Below are 21,597 nucleotides of genomic sequence, written 5' to 3' on the forward strand. Positions count from 1 at the left end.
CCATTGGGGACATCTTAAAGGGGAGAACATTTTAGGGTACAATTACTTTTTAAAGGGACATGAAACCCCACATTTTTCTTTCACGATTTAGATAGAGAATACAATTTTAAACAACTTTCTTATTGACTTCTATTATATAATTTGCTTAGTTTTCTTGGTATTCTTTTGTTGAATAAATAGCAATGCACATGGGTCAGCCAATAACATGAGGCATATATGTGCAACCACCAATCAGCATTTCCTTAGCCTACCTAGGTATGCTTTTCAACAATGGATACCAAGAGAACTAAACACATTAGATAATAGAAGTAAAAGTTGTTTAAAATGACATGTTCTATCTTAATCAAAAAAGAAAAAAATTGGGTTTCATGTCCCTTTAAATAATAATGAAAAGCTACAGCCAACGTCTAATGTCCAAATTGTCTAAGCTTGAGAAACCTATACTTTACAATGGAAGGCGAATCACAAGGAGCTTTTATAACAAGCCATTACGACAGGGTAAAACATGGTGAGATATGCGACACAGATTTGATAACCCCCATCACAATTGAGCTTTTCATAATGGCGTCTTTATTTGACTTTTCGCCATCTCTTCCTATCGTCACGGTCATATTTATTTCCTTGTCGCAGTTCTCACCTCAGGTTTCAGGTCTCTGTGTACCACACCGGCCTCATGCATACGGCTGACAGCGCCCACCAGACTGCGCATGAGACTGCTCGCCTCCACCTCACTGAAACGCGACTGTTTCTTTATACGTTCCAGCAACTCTCCCCCGCTCAGCAGTTCCATGACAAGATACGAGTGGTACTAGTAGATATATAAAATAAAAAATTATATATACATACACACACATATAAAACACACACACACATATACTATATATATATATATATATATATATATATATATATATATATATATATATATATACATACACACACACATACATATAAATATATATATACACATATATTTATATATATATATATATATATATATATATATATATATATACACATATATATATATATATATATATATATATACACGATGAAGGAAGGCACTCTCTGGTCGTTTCATCAAAACTTTATTTAGCGTGACGTTTCGGGGACACACTCCCCTTCCTCAGACAAGTGCAAACCAAAAGTGACCAAACATTTAAAGCCAAACAAGCCCCTCCCAGTGAAAATTGCGCCAAAACTGGTTGCTATAGTGATCCTCAACAACATTGTAATCATGTGACCAGCATTAATCATGCAAGTGGTAACAACTGTAGTTGTTACCACTTGCATGATTGATGCTGGTCACATGATTACAATGTTGTTGAGGATCACTATAGCAACCAGTTTTGGCGCAATTTTCACTGGGAGGGGCTTGTTTGGCTTTAAATGTTTGGTCACTTTTGGTTTGCACTTGTCTGAGGAAGGGGAGTGTGTCCCTGAAACGTCACGCTAAATAAAGTTTTGATGAAAAGACCAGAGAGTGCCTTCCTTCATCGTGTATACTTACCTGCTGGCACCCTGGCATTGGGATATTGAAAGTGAGAGTGCTCTCTATCTACATATATATATATATATATATATATATATATATATATATATATATATATATATATATATATATATATATATATATACTGTACAGTCATATGCAAAAGTTTAGGCACCCCTGACAATTTCCATGATTTTCATTTATAAATAATTGGGTGCTTGGATCAGCAATTTTATTTTGATCTATCAAATAACTGAAGGACACAGTAATATTTCAGTAGTGAAATGAGGTTTATTGGATTAACAGAAAATGTGCAATATGCATCAAAATGAAATTAGACAGGTGCATAAATTTGGGCACCCTTGTCATTTTGTTGATTTGAATACCTGTGGCTACCTAGCACTGATTAATTGGAACACACAATTGGTTTGGTGAGCCCATTAAGCCTTGAACTTCATAGACAGGTGCGTCCAATCATGAGAAAAGGTATTTAAGGTTGCCAATTGCAAGTTGTTCTCTTTGACTCTCCTCTGAAGAGTGGCAACATGGGGGCTTTAAAACAACTCTCAAATGACCTGAAAACAAAGATTGTTCAACATTATGGTTTAGGGGATGACTACAAAAAGCTATTGCAGAGATTTAAGCTGTCAGTGCCCACTGTGAGGAACATAGTGAGGAAATGGAAGACCACAGGCACAGTTCTTGTTAAGGCCAGAAGTAAAATATCGGAGAGGCAAAGGATGGTGAGAACGGTCAAAAAACAGAATTTATGTTTACCTGATAAATTACTTTCTCCAACGGTGTGTCCGGTCCACGGCGTCATCCTTACTTGTGGGATATTCTCTTCCCCAACAGGAAATGGCAAAGAGCCCAGCAAAGCTGGTCACATGATCCCTCCTAGGCTCCGCCTACCCCAGTCATTCGACCGACGTTAAGGAGGAATATTTGCATAGGAGAAACCATATGATACCGTGGTGACTGTAGTTAAAGAAAATAAATCATCAGACCTGATTAAAAAACCAGGGCGGGCCGTGGACCGGACACACCGTTGGAGAAAGTAATTTATCAGGTAAACATAAATTCTGTTTTCTCCAACATAGGTGTGTCCGGTCCACGGCGTCATCCTTACTTGTGGGAACCAATACCAAAGCTTTAGGACACGGATGAAGGGAGGGAGCAAATCAGGTCACCTAAATGGAAGGCACCACGGCTTGCAAAACCTTTCTCCCAAAAAATAGCCTCAGAAGAAGCAAAAGTATCAAACTTGTAAAATTTGGTAAAAGTGTGCAGTGAAGACCAAGTCGCTGCCCTACATATCTGATCAACAGAAGCCTCGTTCTTGAAGGCCCATGTGGAAGCCACAGCCCTAGTGGAATGAGCTGTGATTCTTTCAGGAGGCTGCCGTCCGTCAGTCTCGTAAGTCAATCTGATGATGCTTTTAATCCAAAAAGAGAGAGAGAGGTAGAAGTTGCTTTTTGACCTCTCCTGTTACCAGAATAAACAACAAACAAGGAAGATGTTTGTCTAAAATCCTTTGTAGCATCTAAATAGAATTTTAGAGCGCGAACAACATCCAAATTGTGCAACAAACGTTCCTTCTTCGAAACTGGTTTCGGACCCAAAGAAGGCACGACTATCTCCTGGTTAATGTTTTTGTTAGAAACAACTTTTGGAAGAAAACCAGGTTTAGTACGTAAAACCACCTTATCTGCATGGAACACCAGATAAGGAGGAGAACACTGCAGAGCAGATAATTCTGAAACTCTTCTAGCGGAAGAAATTGCAGCCAAAAACAAAACTTTCCAAGATAATAACTTAATATCAACGGAATGTAAGGGTTCAAACGGAACCCCCTGAAGAACTGAAAGAACTAAGTTGAGACTCCAAGGAGGAGTCAAGGTTTGTAAACAGGCTTGATTCTAACCAGAGCCTGAACAAAGGCTTGAACATCTGGCACAGCTGCCAGCTCTTTGTGAAGTAACACAGACAAGGCAGAAATCTGTCCCTTCAAGGAACTTGCAGATAATCCTTTCTCCAATCCTTCTTGAAGAAAGGATAGAATCCTAGGAATCTTTACCTTGTCCCAAGGGAATCCTTTAGATTCACACCAACAGATATATTTTTTCCATATTTTGTGGTAAATTTTTCTAGTTACAGGCTTTCTGGCCTGAACAAGAGTATCAATAACAGAATCTGAGAACCCTCGCTTTGATAAGATCAAGCGTTCAATCTCCAAGCAGTCAGCTGGAGTAGGACCAGATTCGGATGTTCGAACGGACCTTGAACAAGAAGGTCTCGTCTCAAAGGTAGCTTCCATGGTGAAGCCGATGACATATTCACCAGATCTGCCTACCAAGTCCTGCGTGGTTACGCAGGAGCTATCAAGATCACCTACGCCCTCTCCTGATTGATCCTGGCTACCAGCCTGGGGATGAGAGGAAACGGCGGGAATACATAAGCTAGGTTGAAGGTCCAAGGTGCTACTAGTGCATCTACTAGAGTCGCCTTGGGATCCCTGGATCTGGACCCGTAGCAAGGAACCTTGAAGTTCTGACGAGAGGCCATCAGATCCATGTCTGGAATGCCCCACAGTTGAGTGATTTGGGCAAAGATTTCCGGATGGAGTTCCCACACCCCCGGATGCAATGTCTGACGAATCAGAAAATCCGCTTCCCAAGTTTCCACTCCTGGGATGTGGATTGCAGACAGGTGGCAGGAGCGAGTCTCCGCCCATTGAATGATTTTGGTCACTTCTTCCATCGCCAGGGAACTCCTTGTTCCCCCCTGATGGTTGATGTACGCAACAGTCGTCATGTTGTCTGATTGAAACCGTATGAACTTGGCCCTCGCTAGCTGAGGCCAAGCCTTGAGAGCATTGAATATCGCTCTCAGTTCCAGAATATTTATCGGTAGAAGAGATTCTTCCCGAGACCAAAGACCCTGAGCTTTCAGGGATCCCCAGACCGCGCCCCAGCCCATCAGACTGGCGTCGGTCGTGACAATGACCCACTCTGGTCTGCGGGAGGTCACCCCTAGCGACAGGTTGTCCAGGGACAGCCACCAACGGAGTGAGTCTCTGGTCCTCTGATTTACTTGTATCTTCGGAGACAAGTCTGTATAGTCCCCATTCCACTGACTGAGCATACACAATTGAAATGGTCTTAGATGAATGCGCGCAAAAGGAACTATGTCCATTGCCGCTACCATCAAACCTATCACTTCCATGCACTGTGCTATGGAAGGAAGAGGAACGGAAGGAAGTATCCGACAAGAGTTTAGAAGTTTTGTTTTTCTGGTCTCTGTCAGAAAAATCCTCATTTCTAAGGAGTCTATTATTGTTCCCAAGAAGGGAACTCTTGTCGACGGAGATAGAGAACTCTTTTCCACGTTCACTTACCATCCGTGAGATCTGAGAAAGGCCAGGACTATGTCCGTGTGAGCCTTTGCTTGAGGAAGGGACGACGCTTGAATCAGAATGTCGTCCAAGTAAGGTACTACAGCAATGCCCCTTGGTCTTAGCACCGCCAGAAGGGACCCTAGTACCTTTGTGAAAATCCTTGGAACAGTGGCTAATCCGAAAGGAAGCGCCACGAACTGGTAATGCTTGTCCAGGAATGCGAACCTTAGGAACCGATGATGTTCCTTGTGGACAGGAATATGTAGATACGCATCCTTTAAATCCACCGTGGTCAAGAATTGACCTTTCTGGATGGAAGGATTGTTCGAATGGTTTCCATTTTGGACGATGGAACCTTGAGAAACTTGTTTAGGATCTTGAGATCTAAGATTGGTCTGAACGTTCCCTCTTTTTTGGGAACTACGAACAGATTGGAGTAGAACCCCATCCCTCGTTCTTTTAATGGAACAGGATGAATCACTTCCAGAAGATAACCTTGGAAGACTATTTCTAGCGCCCAAGGATCCAGAACATCTCTTGCCCAAGCCTGAGTGAAGAGAGAGAGTCTGCCCCCCACCAAATCCGGTCCCGGATCGGGGGCCCGCATCTCATGATGTCTTGGGAGCAGTGGTAGGTTTCTTGGCCTGCTTTCCTTTGTTCCAGCCTTGCCTTGGTCTCCAGGCTGGATTGGCTTGAGAAGTATTACCCTCCTGCTTAGAGGACGTAGCACTTGGGGCTGGTCCGTTTCTGCGAAAGGGACGAAAATTAGGTTTATTTTTGTCCTTGAAAGACCTATTCTGAGGAAGGGCGTGGCCCTTGCCCCCAGTGATATCAGAGATAAACTCTTTCAAGTCAGGGCCAAACAGTGTTTTCCCCTTGAAAGGAATGTCAAACAATTTGTTCTTGGAAGACGCATCCGCTGACCAAGATTTTAACCAAAGCGCTCTGCGCGCCACAATAGCAAACCCAGAATTTTTCGCCGCTAACCTAGCCAATTGCAAGGTGGCGTCTAGGGTGAAAGAATTAGCCAATTTAAGAGCACGAATTCTGTCCATAATCTCCTCATAAGAAGAAGAATTACTAATAATCGCCTTTTCTAGCTCATCGCACCAGAAACACGCGGCTGTAGTGACAGGGACAATGCATGCAATTGGTTGTAGAAGGTAACCTTGCTGAACAAACATCTTTTTTAGCAAACCTTCTAATTTTTTATCCATAGGATCTTGGAAAGCACAACTATCTTCTATGGGTATAGTGGTGCGCTTGTTTAGAGTAGAAACCGCCCCCTCGACCTTGGGGACTGTCTGCCATAAGTCCTTTCTGGGGTCGACTATAGGAAACAATTTTTTAAATATGGGGGGAGGTACGAAAGGTACACCGGGCCTGTCCCATTCTTTATTAACAATGTACGCCACCCGCTTGAGTATAGGAAAAGCTTCGGGGGGCCCCGGGGCCTCTAGGAACTTGTCCATTTTACATAGTGTTTCTGGAATGACCAGATAATCACAATCATCCAAATTGGATAACACCTCCTTAAGCAGAGCGCGGAGATGTTCCAACTTAAATTTAAAAGTAATCACATCAGGTTCAGCTTGTTGAGAAATTTTTCCTGAATCTGAAATTTCTCCCTCAGACAAAACCTCCCTGGCCCCCTCAGACTGGTGTAGGGGCCCTTCAGAAACAATATCATCAGCGGCCTCATGCTCTTCAGTATTTTCTAAAACAGAGCAGTCGCGCTTTCGCTGATAAGTGGGCATATTGGCTAAAATGTTTTTGATAGAATTATCCATTACAGCCGTTAATTGTTGCATAGTAAGGAGTATTGGCGCGCTAGATGTACTAGGGGCCTCCTGTATGGGCAAAACTGGTGTAGACGAAGGAGGGGATGATGCAGTACCATGCTTACTCCCCTCACTTGAGGAATCATCTTGGGCATCATTTTTACTAAATTTATTATGACATAAATCACATCTATTTAAATGAGAAGGAACCTTGGCTTCCCCACAGTCAGAACACAATCTATCTGGTAGTTCAGACATGTTAAACAGGCATAAACTTGATAACAAAGCACAAAAAACGTTTTAAAATAAAACCGTTACTGTCACTTTAAATTTTAAACTGAACACACTTTATTACTGCAATTGCGAAAAAGTATGAAGGAATTGTTCAAAATTCACCAAAATTTCACCACAGTGTCTTAAAGCCTTAAAAGTATTGCACACCAAATTTGGAAGCTTTAACCCTTAAAATAACGGAACCGGAGCCGTTTTTATATTTAACCCCTTTACAGTCCCTGGAATCTGCTTTGCTGAGACCCAACCAAGCCCAAAGGGGAATACGATACCAAATAATGCCTTCAGAAAGACTTTTCTATGTATCAGAGCTCCACACACATGCAGCTGCATGTCATGCTGTTCTCAAAAACAAGTGCGCCATACCGGCGCGAAAATGAGGCTCTGACTATGATTAGGGAAAGCCCCAATAGAATAAAGTGTCTAAAACAGTGCCTGCCGATATTATTTTACAAAAAGTACCCAGATTAAATGATTCCTCAAGGCTAAATATGTGTAAATATGATCGATTTAGCCCAGAAAATGTCTACAGTCTTAATAAGCCCTTGTGAAGCCCTTATTTACTGTGTGAATAAAAATGGCTTACCGGATCCCATAGGGAAAATGACAGCTTCCAGCATTACATCGTCTTGTTAGAATGTGTCATACCTCAAGCAGCAAAAGACTGCTCACTGTTCCCCCAACTGAAGTTAATTCCTCTCAACAGTCCTGTGTGGAACAGCCATGGATTTTAGTAACGGTTGCTAAAATCATTTTCCTCATACAAACAGAAATCTTCATCTCTTTTCTGTTTCAGAGTAAATAGTACATACCAGCACTATTTTAAAATAACAAACTCTTGATTGAATAATAAAAACTACAGTTAAACACTAAAAAACTCTAAGCCATCTCCGTGGAGATGTTGCCTGTACAACGGCAAAGAGAATGACTGGGGTAGGCGGAGCCTAGGAGGGATCATGTGACCAGCTTTGCTGGGCTCTTTGCCATTTCCTGTTGGGGAAGAGAATATCCCACAAGTAAGGATGACGCCGTGGACCGGACACACCTATGTTGGAGAAACAGCCCACAGACCACCTACAACATCATCTTGCTGCAGATGGTGTCACTGTGCATCGTCCAACAATTCAGTGTATGGGAGAGTGATGCGGAAGAAGCCTTTTCTGTACACACACCACAAACAGAGTCGCTTGAGCTATGCAAACGCACATTTGGACAAGCCAGCTTCATTTTAGAAGAAGGAGCTGTGGACTGATGAAACAAAGATTGAGTTATTTGGTCATAACAAGGGGCGTTATGCATGGCGGAAGGGTTCCAAGACAAACACTTGCTACCCACAGTAAAATTTAGTGGATGTTCCATCATGCTGTGGGGCTGTGTGGTCAGTGCCGGTACTGGGAATCTTGTTAACGTTGAGGGTTGCATGGATTCCACTCAATATCAGCAGATACTTGAGAATAATGTTGAGGAATCAGTCACAAAGTTGAAGTTACGCCGGAGCTGGATATTTCAACAAGACAACGACCCAAAACACTGCTCAAAATATACTCTGGCATTTATGCAGCGGAACAAGTACAATGTTCTGGAATGGCCATCCCAGTCCCCCAGACCTGAATATCATTGAAAATCTGTGGGGTGATTTGAAGCGGGCTGTCCATGCTCAGCAACCATCAAACCTAACTGAACTGGAGATGTTTTGCAAGGAGGAATGGTCCAAAATACCTTCATCCAGACACTCATTACAGGCTATAGGAAGCGTCTAGAGGCTGTTATTTCTGCTAAAGGAGGCTCTACTAATTATTGATGCAATATTTCTGTTGGGGTGCCCAAATTTATGCACCTGTCTAATTTTGTTTTGATGCATATTGCACATTTTCCGTTAATCCAATAAACCTCATTTCACTACTGAAATATTACTGTGTCCTTCAGTTATTTGATTGATCAAAATGAAATTGCTGATCCAAACACAATTATTCATGTAAATTGTCAGGGGTGCCTAAACTTTTGCATACGACTGTGTATGTATATATATATATATATATATATATATATATATATACATATATATATATATATATATATATACATACATACACACACACACTATATATAAATGAATACACACACACTATATATAAACAAAAACACATACACATATTGATATATACATATATATATATATATATATACACATATATATATATATATATATATATATATATATACACACACATATACATACACACACACCCATACACATACAGTGTTCTCCACAGAACATTTTACCAGACTGGTGGCATTATCAAGTAGCCAGGCAGTGCAATACTTTACAATATTTTAGTATTTTCTATTGTTTAAGCTATCCAAAGCACAAATTAATTGCATAAGTTAACAAATTGATTTAATGATAATCTGTGCATCATATATTGTAAAAAAAAATTCAATAATTGTACTCTGTAATCTAAATCCCGGCTTCCATGCCCGATAAAGTAATAGCTCTTTAAATTTAAAGTGAAACAGGAATAGCAGGTTTGTGTAAACTGATACACAGGTATCTATTCCTCATTGGCTGAGAGGGACAGCTCCCACTGGAAAACTATAAGCACCTTAATATACCCTGAAATATTCACTTCCAGAGCCTCATGATCAAATGTTTGCACGGATAGAAATTATGCAAAATGTTTGGGGTATTTTTTGTAAAGCATTTAATTATAATGTATGCGTTTCTCTGTCACATCCAGAATCTGCATAGTGAGATAAACGGATAAAAATGATCCCTGAGCTTTAGATTATTTGGCCCATATATAGAAGAAAGAACATTTTAAGTACAATGCCCCTTTAAAGGGGCATTAAACACTAAATAAATGCTAGACAGAATAATGCATAGATGTATTTTGTAACGTTTCATTAGCTGTTTAAATATTGACAAAATTAGTGTAAAGTTTTAGTGTCTATAAAACAATGGGAGCTGCCATGTTGTAACTTAGGTTACCTTCTCTGCTGTGGCCAATCAGGGACAGTTATAAATAGGTCACTAGAATGTGCAGCCAATGGCTGTGTGGAATATAACAGTGTTCTGCACTTCCATTTCTAACAGGAACTGAAAAGCTCACAATTTCAGAATGGAATGACAGGAAAAGGGGACAAAATAAATAATGAAAGTATATTGCAGAGTTGTTTTATATATACAATTTATCATTTTATATTACCATCTCAAAGTGTTTAATGTCCCTTTAAAGGGACTGAAAGGTCAAAATTTAAAATGTGCATAGGAGCATTTCTGTTGTAAACAGAAGCATTTTTACAATATACTTCCATTAGCAAAAAATGTTCTAGTAAAAGTTATTACTATTTTTCAGTGGCATATGTACATATGCCGAGAGGGCTCGTGCACTAGTATTCAAACACCTCACCTTCTCAGAGAGTCAGCAGTGCCTTGTATGACACAAATTAAGTCTTTATAGACACAACACACACACAGCCAGCTCTCTGAGCGTGAATACTGGTGCGCAAGCCCTCACAGCATATGTGCGTATGCCGCTAGTAAACAGTGTTACTTTTGACTAGAAGCACGTTTACTAAAGGAAGGATATTACAAAAAATATAATATTTAAAAATGAGATGGTACCGAGCACATTTCAATTTTGACCTTTTTATCCCTTTAAGTACAAGAAAATAGAAAATAGTCTGTGAGTGTCAGACCTGGTCATGTAAAACCTCGTGTAGATTCACAATGTTTGGATGCCCCTGACAAAGCTTCAAGGCAGCAACTTCCCGCTGGGTATTCACCTCCATCCTAAAGAGTAAGAAAGTGTTTATTATACCAGAAATAAGGAGGAGAAAACCATTTAATGAGAATTTAAAGGGACAGTCTAGACCCAATACATAATTCTGATTACTTATTGTTACATACCAGAGAAAATTCCTGCTACTTGTCCCGCATCTATAAGCTTGTAAAAGTACATTAAACATTTAAATAGTTGTTTGTTAGGAGTGGAAAATGGCCAACAAGCTCAAAAGAGCGAGATTGCGCTATTTCTGCATGCGAGTGGGGCAGTGCAGAAATAGATTTACAGAGCTGTCGATGCAGAGAAAGCCACTCTGTGGCCCTCTCTGCATCGGCTAGCGGTGGTGCCGATCGTTGGTGGGTGGGAGCAATTGCAGGGAGGCGGGTGGGCGGCCCATCGCTGGCGAACTTCCGTCCAGCTGTGTGGAAACACTCGCTGGTGCGCACGGGAGCTTGTGCGGTGGGTGGGGGCGTGTGCGTGCAAATATGCAAATTTGCAAATATGTGCAAAAAAAAGTGGTGGGAGAAGATGGTGGGAGAGGGAGGGGGAAATAATATGGGAAAAGGATCTGGGAAGGGGAGGGGGTAGGGTATTGAGGGGGGGAAGGCAGCTACACTACAGAAAAAATTATATAGATATAAAAAATGGGCAAATACCAGTACCCAAAATGGCAAGAAATAGTGAGAGGGGGAGGGTTAGCGAGCTCTTTGGGGAGGATCAGGGAGGTTGGGGGCTAAAGGGAGATCCTACGCAGCAGAATGTATTTAAAAAGTAATGGCGGGGACAATTGTGGGAGGGAAGAGAGCTGTTTGGGAGGGATCAGGGGGTGGGATGTGTCAGGTGGGAGGCTGATATCTACACTAAAGCTAAAATTAAACCTAAAAGCTCCCTACAAGCTCCCTAGTTAACCCCTTCACTGCTGGGCATAATACACGTGTGATGCGCAGCGGCATTTAGTGGCCTTCTAATTACCAAAAAGCAACGTCAGAGCCATATATGTCTGCTATTTCTGAACAATGGGGATCCCACAGAAGCATTTATAACCATTTGTGCCACGATTGCACTAACTGTTTGTAAATAATTTCAGTGAGAAACCTAAAGTTAGTGAAAAGGTTTTTGAAAAAATTAACATTTTTTTTATTTGATCGCATTTTGCGGTGAAATGGTGGCATGAAATATACCAAAATGGGCCTAGAACAATACTTTGGGTTGTCTTCTAAAAGAAATATATAGATGTCAAGGGATATTCAGGGATTCCTGACAGATATCAGTGTCCCAATGTAACTAGCGCTAATTTTGAAAAAAAATGTTTTGGAAATAGCAAAGTGCTACTTGTACTTATTGCCCTATAAGTTGGAAAAAAAAGCAAAGAACATGTAAACATTGGGTATTTCTAAACTCAGGACAAAATTTAGAAACTATTTAGCATGGGTGTTTTTTTGGTGGTTGTAGATGTGTAACAGATTTTGAGGGTCAAAGTTAGGAAAAATTTGTGTTTTTTCCATTTTTTCATCATATTTTATAAAAATTTTTTAGTAAATTATAAGATATGATGAAAATAATGGTATCTTTAGAAAGTCCATTTAATGGCGAGAAAAACGGTATATAATATGTGTGGGTACAGTAAATGAGTAAGAGGAAAATTACAGCTAAACACAAACACAGCAGAAATGTAAAAATAGCCATGGTCCTTAAGGGAAGGAAATTTAAAAATGGCCTGGTCCTTAAAGGACCAGTAAACACAACAGATTTGCATAATCAACAAATGCAAGATAACAAGACAATACAATAGCATTTACTCTGAATTTCAAATGAGAAGCAGATTCTTTTCTAACACATTTCAAAGTTATGTATATTTCCACTCCCCCTGTACCATGTGATAGCAATCAGCCAATCACAAATGCATATACGTATAGTCTGTGAATTCTTGCACATGCTCAGTAGGATCTGGTGACTCAAAAAGTGTAAATATAAAAGACTGTGCATATTTTTTTTAATGGAAGTAAATTGGAAAGTTGTTTAAAATTACATGCTGTATCTGAATCATGAAAATTTAATAAAACCTGAGTGTCCCTTTAAGGGGTTAAAGGGACACTGAATCCAAATGTTTTCTTACATGATTCAGATAGAGCAGCAATTTTAAGCAATTTTTAATTTTTCTTCGTTCTCTTGCATCTAAGCTAAGGAGCCAGACAATTTTTGGTTCAGACCTCTGGGCAGCACTTGTTTCTTAGTGGGTGAATTTATCCACCAATCAGCAAGAACAACCCAGGTTGTTCACCAAAAATGGGCCGGCATCTAAACTTACATATTTGCTTTTCAAATAAAGATACCAAGAGAATGAAGAAAAATTGATAATAGGAGTAAATTAGAAAGTTGCTTAAAATTGCTTCTTTATCTGAATCATGAAGATTTCATTTTGACTAGACTATCCCTTTAAGCTGCAAACGGCATCCTGCACCCTTTCTATATCATGCAGCAGGAATGGTAAAAAAGTTATTTTAAAATGAATATTGTTTCTGGCCAGTTTGAAATGACTGCCAAGCTCCGTCCCAATGATGACATCACAATCTGGGCTGCATCTAGGCACTCTGTTGAATAGCATTGACAGTCTGTTAAATCCAACTAGTGAGCCCTTTGTGATTGGATGCCATATGCAGCCCAGATCATGATGTCATCATCCAAGTGGCCAGAAACAATATTCATTTTAAAATAACTTTGTTACTGCTGCATGATATAGAAACGGTGCAGGAGGCTATTTGCAGCTTAATCTAAGGTAAGACTTTATGCTGAAACCATTCATTACTATCAATTTAACCCTCTCAACCAGCACATTAGTTCTTTTTAAAGGACACAAAATACCTTTAAAGGGACATAAAACCCAAAAAACTTTTCTTTCATGATTCAGATAGAGCATCCAGTTTTAAACAACCTTCCATTTTACTTATTTTATTAAATTTGCTTCATTCTCTTTGTATACTTTGTTGAAAAGCTAAGGAGCAGCAATGCACTACTGAGAGCTAGCTGCTGATTGGTGACTGCCTCTTGTCATTGGCTGATCTGATGTGTCTCAGCTAGCTCCCAGCAGTGCATTGCTGCTCGGTCAGCAAAGGATACCAAGAGAATAAAGCAAATTAGATAATAGAAGTAAATTGGAAAGTTGTTTAAAACTGTATGTTCTATCTGAATCGGGAAAGAAAAACAATGGGGTTCATGTCCCTTTAAAGGGACACTGAACCCACATTTTTTTCTGTCTTGATTCAGATAGAGCATGACATTTTAAGCAACTTTCTAATTTACTCCTATTATCTAATTTTCTTTATTCTCTTGCAATCTTTATTTGAAATGCAAGAATGTAAGTTTAGATGCCGGCCCATTTTTGGTGAACAACCTGGGTTGTCCTTGCCGATTGGTGGATATTCATCCACCAATAAAAAAGTGCTGTCCAGAGTGCTGAACAAAAAAAACCTTAGATGCCTTATTTCTTAAATAAAGATAGCAAGAGAATGAAGAAAAATTGATAATAGGAGTAAATTAGAAAGTTGCTTAAAATTACATGCTCTATTTGAATCACAAAAGAAAAAAATTAGGTTCAGTGATATAAATCTGAGGAAAGGGTGGTATTTCCCCCAGAAACATCACATTAATAAAGCTTTACAGAAGGAAAGCTGGCACCGCCCTGGTCTATTATTGAATATTGATTTGTTATTTGTGATTTTTTTTGCAGCTAACCTTTTGCTTATGATTTTCACAGCGTACTCTTTCCTGGTTTGACGGTGCTGACACTTCCTACATATAGAGAAACTACCGCACCCTAAAGCTGCTTCCTGTAGGTCCATCTCATATAGGTCAAAGAACGGTGAATCCTGGTGAAAAGACACACACAGTTACACAGGGATAAAGAAAGAGGACAGACGCTGCATGTGTAGGGGACAAATTGTATTCAATAGTTTGCTGCACAATAAACACCTTGTAATTACAAGACACTTCTGTCGCTATAGAATAACATATCAGTCAAGTCTTAACGTTTTTAAAACAAATTAAAATCCTTTTAACTGGAATTGTTTCTTAAAGGGACATTAAACACTTTGAGATGGTAATATAAAATGATAAATCATATATATATATATAAAACACTCTGCAATATACTTTCATTATTTATTTTGTAATTCCATTCTGAAATTGTGAGCTTTTCAGTTCCTGTTAGAAATGGAAGTGCAGAACACTGTTAAATTCCTCACAGCCATTGGCTGCTCACTCTAGTGACCTATTTATAACTGTCCCTAATTGGCCACAGCAGAGAAGGTAACCTAAGTTACAACATGGCAGCTCCCATTGTTTTATAGACTCCAAAACTTTACATTTATTTTGTCACTATTTAAACAACTAATGAGACTTAAATCTGCATGTTATTCTCAGACTAATCTTGTCTTTGAATGCATCACTCTATTTAGCAATTATTTAGTGTTTAATGTCCCTTTAATACCCAAACTCCGCCCACCATTTGCCTTATTTAAAGGAGTCAATCTGAGCGTTAAGGCTAGTCACAGTAATAATGTTAGTATCAAATGCCTTGTTTTGTTGTTGTTATCGTCTAAACTCATTTAAGTACACTTATGTAGCAGGGTTAGCCTTAATAAGTCAGTAGGGTGCATTTCATGTTCTCAGGAATTAGAAAATCTTCAATTTAAGAGCTTCTGACACGAAAAGGGGAAAAATAAATCATGAAAGTATATTGCAATGTTTTACTACATATAACTACACATTTTATATACAAACTCTCAAGGTGCTTACTGTCCCTTACGGAAGCCCATGCATTTGTAGTCGACAAAACAAGTTGTTTTATGAAGAACTGTGTGCCTGTCTTGCCTTCATAACTGTTATCAATGAAGTGCTTATCTGGCTGCCCTTTAAACACTTGCAGCCTGGAACCCTCTCTCTCTTTGTCTTTTCCTATTGCGTTTCTCTTTCCCTCTCTTGTAGAAAGACACAGAAGGATATAGAGAGAAAAGGAAGAAAAACTGAAATAGGCAAAAGATGCAGAAACAGAGCTGGGGTAAAGAGAAGGGGGGGGTGAAAAGGAAAATATAGGAATAGGGAGTAAAATAGAGACACAAATAGTGAGAGAGACACCCATGAGAAGAGGATAAACAGCAGAGATACAAAGAAACAAAGCCAGAGAAAGATATATATGGAAGGACAGTAACGCAATAGGAACAGACAGAGAGATATATATGGAAGGACAGTAACACAATAGGAACAGACAGAGAGATATATATGGAAGGACAGTAATGCAATAGGAACAGACAGAGAGAGATATATATGGAAGGACAGTAACACAATAAGAACAGACAGAGAGAGATATATATGGAAGGACAGTAACGCAATAGGAACAGACAGAGAGAGATATATATGGAAGGACAGTAACACAATAGGAACAGACAGAGAGAGATATATATGGAAGGACAGTAACACAATAGGAACAGACAGAGAGAGATATATGGAAGGACAGTAACACAATAGGAACAGACAGAGAGATATATATATATGGAAGGACAGTAACACAATAGGAACAGACAGAGAGAGATATATGGAAGGACAGTAACACAATAGGAACAGACAGAGAGAGATATATATGGAAGGACAGTAACGCAATAGGAACAGACAGAGAGAGATATATATATGGAAGGACAGTAACACAATAGGAACAGACAGAGAGAGATATACATGGAAGGACAGTAACGCAATAGGAACAGACAGAGAGAGATATATATGGAAGGACAGTAACACAATAGGAACAGACAGAGAGATATATATATGGAAGGACAGTAACACAATAGGAACAGACAGAGAGATATATATGGAAGGACAGTAACACAATAGGAACAGACAGAGAGAGATATATATATGGAAGGACAGTAACACAATAGGAGCAGACAGAGAGAGATATATATGGAAGGACAGTAACGCAATAGGAACAGACAGAGAGATATATATGGAAGGACAGTAACACAATAGGAACAGACAGAGAGAGATATATATGGAAGGACAGTAACACAATGGGAACAGACAGAGAGAGATATATATGGAAGGACAGTAACGCAATAGGAACAGACAGAGAGATATATATGGAAGGACAGTAACGCAATAGGAACAGACAGAGAGAGATATATATGGAAGGACAGTAACGCAATAGGAACAGACAGAGAGAGATATATATGGAAGGACAGTAACGCAATAGGAACAGACAGAGAGAGATATATATGGAAGGACAGTAACACAATAGGAACAGACAGAGAGATATATATGGAAGGACAGTAACGCAATAGGAACAGACAGAGAGATATATATGGAAGGACAGTAACACAATAGGAACAGACAGAGAGAGATATATATGGAAGGACAGTAACACAATAGGAACAGACAGAGAGAGATATATATGGAAGGACAGTAACGCAATAGGAACAGACAGAGAGAGATATATGGAAGGACAGTAACACAATAGGAACAGACAGAGAGAGATATATATGGAAGGACAGTAACCCAATAGGAACAGACAGAGAGAGATATATATGGAAGGACAGTAACACAATAGGAACAGACAGAGAGATATATATGGAAGGACAGTAACACAATAGGAACAGACAGAGAGAGATATATATGGAAGGACAGTAACACAATAGGAGCAGACAGAGAGAGATATATATGGAAGGACAGTAACGCAATAGGAACAGACAGAGAGATATATATATAGAAGGACAGTAACACAATAAGAACAGACAGAGAGAGATATATATGGAAGGACAGTAACACAATAGGAACAGACAGAGAGATATATATGGAAGGACAGTAACACAATAGGAACAGACAGAGATATATATGGAAGGACAGTAACGCAATAGGAACACAGACAGAGAGATATATATGGAAGGACAGTAACACAATAGGAACAGACAGAGAGATATATATGGAAGGACAGTAACACAATAGGAACAGACAGAGAGAGATATATATGGAAGGACAGTAACACAATAGGAACAGACAGAGAGATATATATGGAAGGACAGTAACACAATAGGAACAGACAGAGAGAGATATATATGGAAGGACAGTAACCCAATAGGAACAGACAGAGAGAGATATATATGGAAGGACAGTAACACAATAGGAACAGACAGAGAGATATATATGGAAGGACAGTAACCCAATAGGAACAGACAGAGAGAGATATATATGGAAGGACAGTAACCCAATAGGAACAGAAAGAGAGATATATATATGGAAGGACAGTAACGCAATAGGAACAGACAGAGAGAGATATATATGGAAGGACAGTAACACAATAGGAACAGACAGAGAGATATATATGGAAGGACAGTAACCCAATAGGAACAGACAGAGAGAGATATATATGGAAGGACAGTAACCCAATAGGAACAGACAGAGAGATATATATGGAAGGACAGTAACACAATAGGAACAGACAGAGAGATATATATGGAAGGACAGTAACACAATAGGAACAGACAGAGAGATATATATGGAAGGACAGTAACACAATAGGAACAGACAGAGAGATATATATGGAAGGACAGTAACACAATAGGAACAGACAGAGAGATATATATGGAAGGACAGTAACGCAATAGGAACAGAGAGAGATATATATGGAAGGACAGTAACACAATAGGAACAGACAGAGAGATATATATGGAAGGACAGTAACACAATAGGAACAGACAGAGAGAGAGATATATGGAAGGACAGTAATGCAATAGGAACAGACAGAGAGATATATATATGGAAGGACAGTAACACAATAGGAACAGACAGAGAGATATATATGGAAGAACAGTAACACAATAGGAACAGACAGAGATATATATGGAAAGACAGTAACGCAATAGGAACAGACAGAGAGAGATATATATGGAAGGACAGTAATGCAATAGGAACAGACAGAGAGAGATATATATGGAAGGACAGTAACACAATAGGAACAGACAGAGAGATATATATGGAAGGACAGTAACGCAATAGGAACAGACAGAGCGAGATATATATGGAAGGACAGTAACGCAATAGGAACAGACAGAGAGATATATATGGAAGGACAGTAACGCAATAGGAACAGACAGAGAGATATATATATGGAAGGACAGTAACGCAATAGGAACAGACAGAGAGATATATATGGAAGGACAGTAACGCAATAGGAACAGACAGAGAGATATATATGGAAGGACAGTAACACAATAGGAACAGACAGAGAGATATATATGGAAGGACAGTAACGCAATAGGAACAGACAGAGAGAGATATATATGGAAGGACAGTAACGCAATAGGAACAGACAGAGAGAGATATATATGGAAGGGCAGTAACGCAATAGGAACAGACAGAGCGAGATATATATGCAAGGACAGTAACGCAATAGGAACAGACAGAGAGAGATATATATGGAAGGACAGTAACGCAATAGGAACAGACAGAGAGAGATATATATGGAAGGACAGTAACGTAATAGGAACAGACAGAGAGACATATATATGGAAGGACAGTAACGCAATAGGAACAGACAGAGAGAGATATATATGGAAGGACAGTAACACAATAGGAACAGACAGAGAGAGATATATATGGAAGGACAGTAACGCAATAGGAACAGACAGAGAGAGATATATATGGAAGGACAGTAACGCAATAGGAACAGACAGAGAGAGATATATATGGAAGGACAGTAACACAATAGGAACAGACAGAGAGATATATATGGAAGGACAGTAACACAATAGGAACAAACAGAGAGAGATATATATGGAAGGACAGTAACACAATAGGAACAAACAGAGAGAGATATATATGGAAGGACAGTAAAACAATAGGAACAGACAGAGAGATATATATGGAAGGACAGTAACGCAATAGGAACAGACAGAGAGAGATATATATGGAAGGACAGTAACACAATAGGAACAGACAGAGAGAGATATATATGGAAGGACAGTAACGCAATAGGAACAGACAGAGAGATATATATGGAAGGACAGTAACGCAATAGAAACAGACAGAGAGAGATATATATGGAAGGACAGTAACGCAATAGGAACAGACAGAGAGATATATATATGGAAGGACAGTAACGCATTAGGAACAGACAGAGAGATATATATATATATATATGGAAGGACAGTAACGCAATAGGAACAGACAGAGAGAGATATATGGAAGGACAGTAACACAATAGGAACAGACAGAGAGATATATATATGGAAGGACAGTAACGCAATAGGAACAGACAGAGAGAGATATATATGGAAGGACAGTAACGCAATAGGAACAGACAGAGAGAGATATATATGGGAGGACAGTAACACAATAGGAACAGACAGAGAGAGATATATATGGAAGGACAGTAACGCAATAGGAACAGACAGAGAGATATATATGGAAGTACAGTAACGCAATAGAAACAGACAGAGAGAGATATATATGGAAGGACAGTAACACAATAAGAACAGACAGAGAGAGATATATATATATAGAAGGACAGTAACGCAATAGGAACAGACAGAGAGAGATATATATGGAAGGACAGTAACGCAATAGGAACAGACAGAGAGAGATATATATGGAAGGACAGCAACGCAATAGGAACAGACAGAGAGATATACATGGAAGGACAGTAACGCAATAGGAACAGACAGAGAGAGATATATATGGAAGGACAGTAACGCAATAAGAACAGACAGAGAGAGATATATATGGAAGGACAGCAACGCAATAGGAACAGACAGAGAGAGATATATATGGAAGGACAGTAACACAATGGGAACAGACAGAGAGAGATATATGGAAGGACAGTAACGCAATAGGAACAGACAAAGAGATATATATGGAAGGACAGTAACACAATAGGAACAGACAGAGAGAGATATATATGGAAGGACAGTAACGCAATAGGAACAGACAGAGAGAGAGATATATGGAAGGACAGTAACGCAATAGGAACAGACAGAGAGAGATATATATGGAAGGACAGTAACGCAATAGGAACAGACAGAGAGATATATATGGAAGGACAGTAACGCAATAGGAACAGACAGAGAGAGATATATGTGGAAGGACAGTAACACAATAGGAACAGACAGAGAGAGATATATGGAAGGACAGTAACGCAATAGGAACAGACAGAGAGAGATATATATGGAAGGACAGTAACACAATAGGAACAGACAGAGAGATATATATGGAAGGACAGTAACGCAATAGGAACAGACAGAGATATATGGAAGGACAGTAACACAATAGGAACAGACAGAGAGAGAGATATATGGAAGGACAGTAACGCAATAGGAACAGACAGAGAGAGATATATATAGAAGGTCAGTAACGCAATAGGAACAGACAGAGAGAGATATATATGGAAGGAAAGTAACACAATAGGAACAGACAGAGAGATATATATGGAAGGACAGTAACGCAATAGGAACAGACAGAGCGAGATATATATGGAAGGACAGTAACGCAATAGGAACAGACAGAGCGAGATATATATGGAAGGACAGTAACGCAATAGGAACAGACAGAGAGATATATATGGAAGGTCAGTAACGCAATAGGAACAGACAGAGACAGATATATATGGAAGGACAGTAACGCAATAGGAACAGACAGAGAGATATATATGGAAGGACAGTAACGCAATAGGAACAAACAGAGAGATATATATGGAAGGACAGTAACGCAATAGGAACAGACAGAGAGATATATATGGAAGGTTATAGCGCTGCGGAATCTGTTGGCGCTCTACAAATAACCGATAATAAAAAGGACAGTAACGCAATAGGA

General features: G+C 39.3%; 1 protein-coding gene across 1 annotated transcript in view; it reads right to left on the minus strand.

The window, feature by feature from the left end:
* The window catches only part of LOC128665860 (ribosomal protein S6 kinase alpha-5), a 141,020-nt gene that overhangs the window by 38,829 nt on the left and 80,594 nt on the right, over nucleotides 1–21,597 (minus strand). Inside the window, exons 11-13 of the mRNA XM_053720096.1 lie at nucleotides 14,479–14,612; nucleotides 10,661–10,754; nucleotides 638–808 (exon numbers count right to left, since the gene is read on the minus strand). Of these exons, the coding sequence (XP_053576071.1) occupies nucleotides 638–808; nucleotides 10,661–10,754; nucleotides 14,479–14,612 (399 nt within the window). The remainder of the gene's footprint in view (nucleotides 1–637; nucleotides 809–10,660; nucleotides 10,755–14,478; nucleotides 14,613–21,597) is intronic.

The sequence above is a fragment of the Bombina bombina genome, chromosome 7, assembly GCF_027579735.1.
Source record: "Bombina bombina isolate aBomBom1 chromosome 7, aBomBom1.pri, whole genome shotgun sequence".
Classification (NCBI taxonomy): domain Eukaryota; kingdom Metazoa; phylum Chordata; class Amphibia; order Anura; family Bombinatoridae; genus Bombina; species Bombina bombina.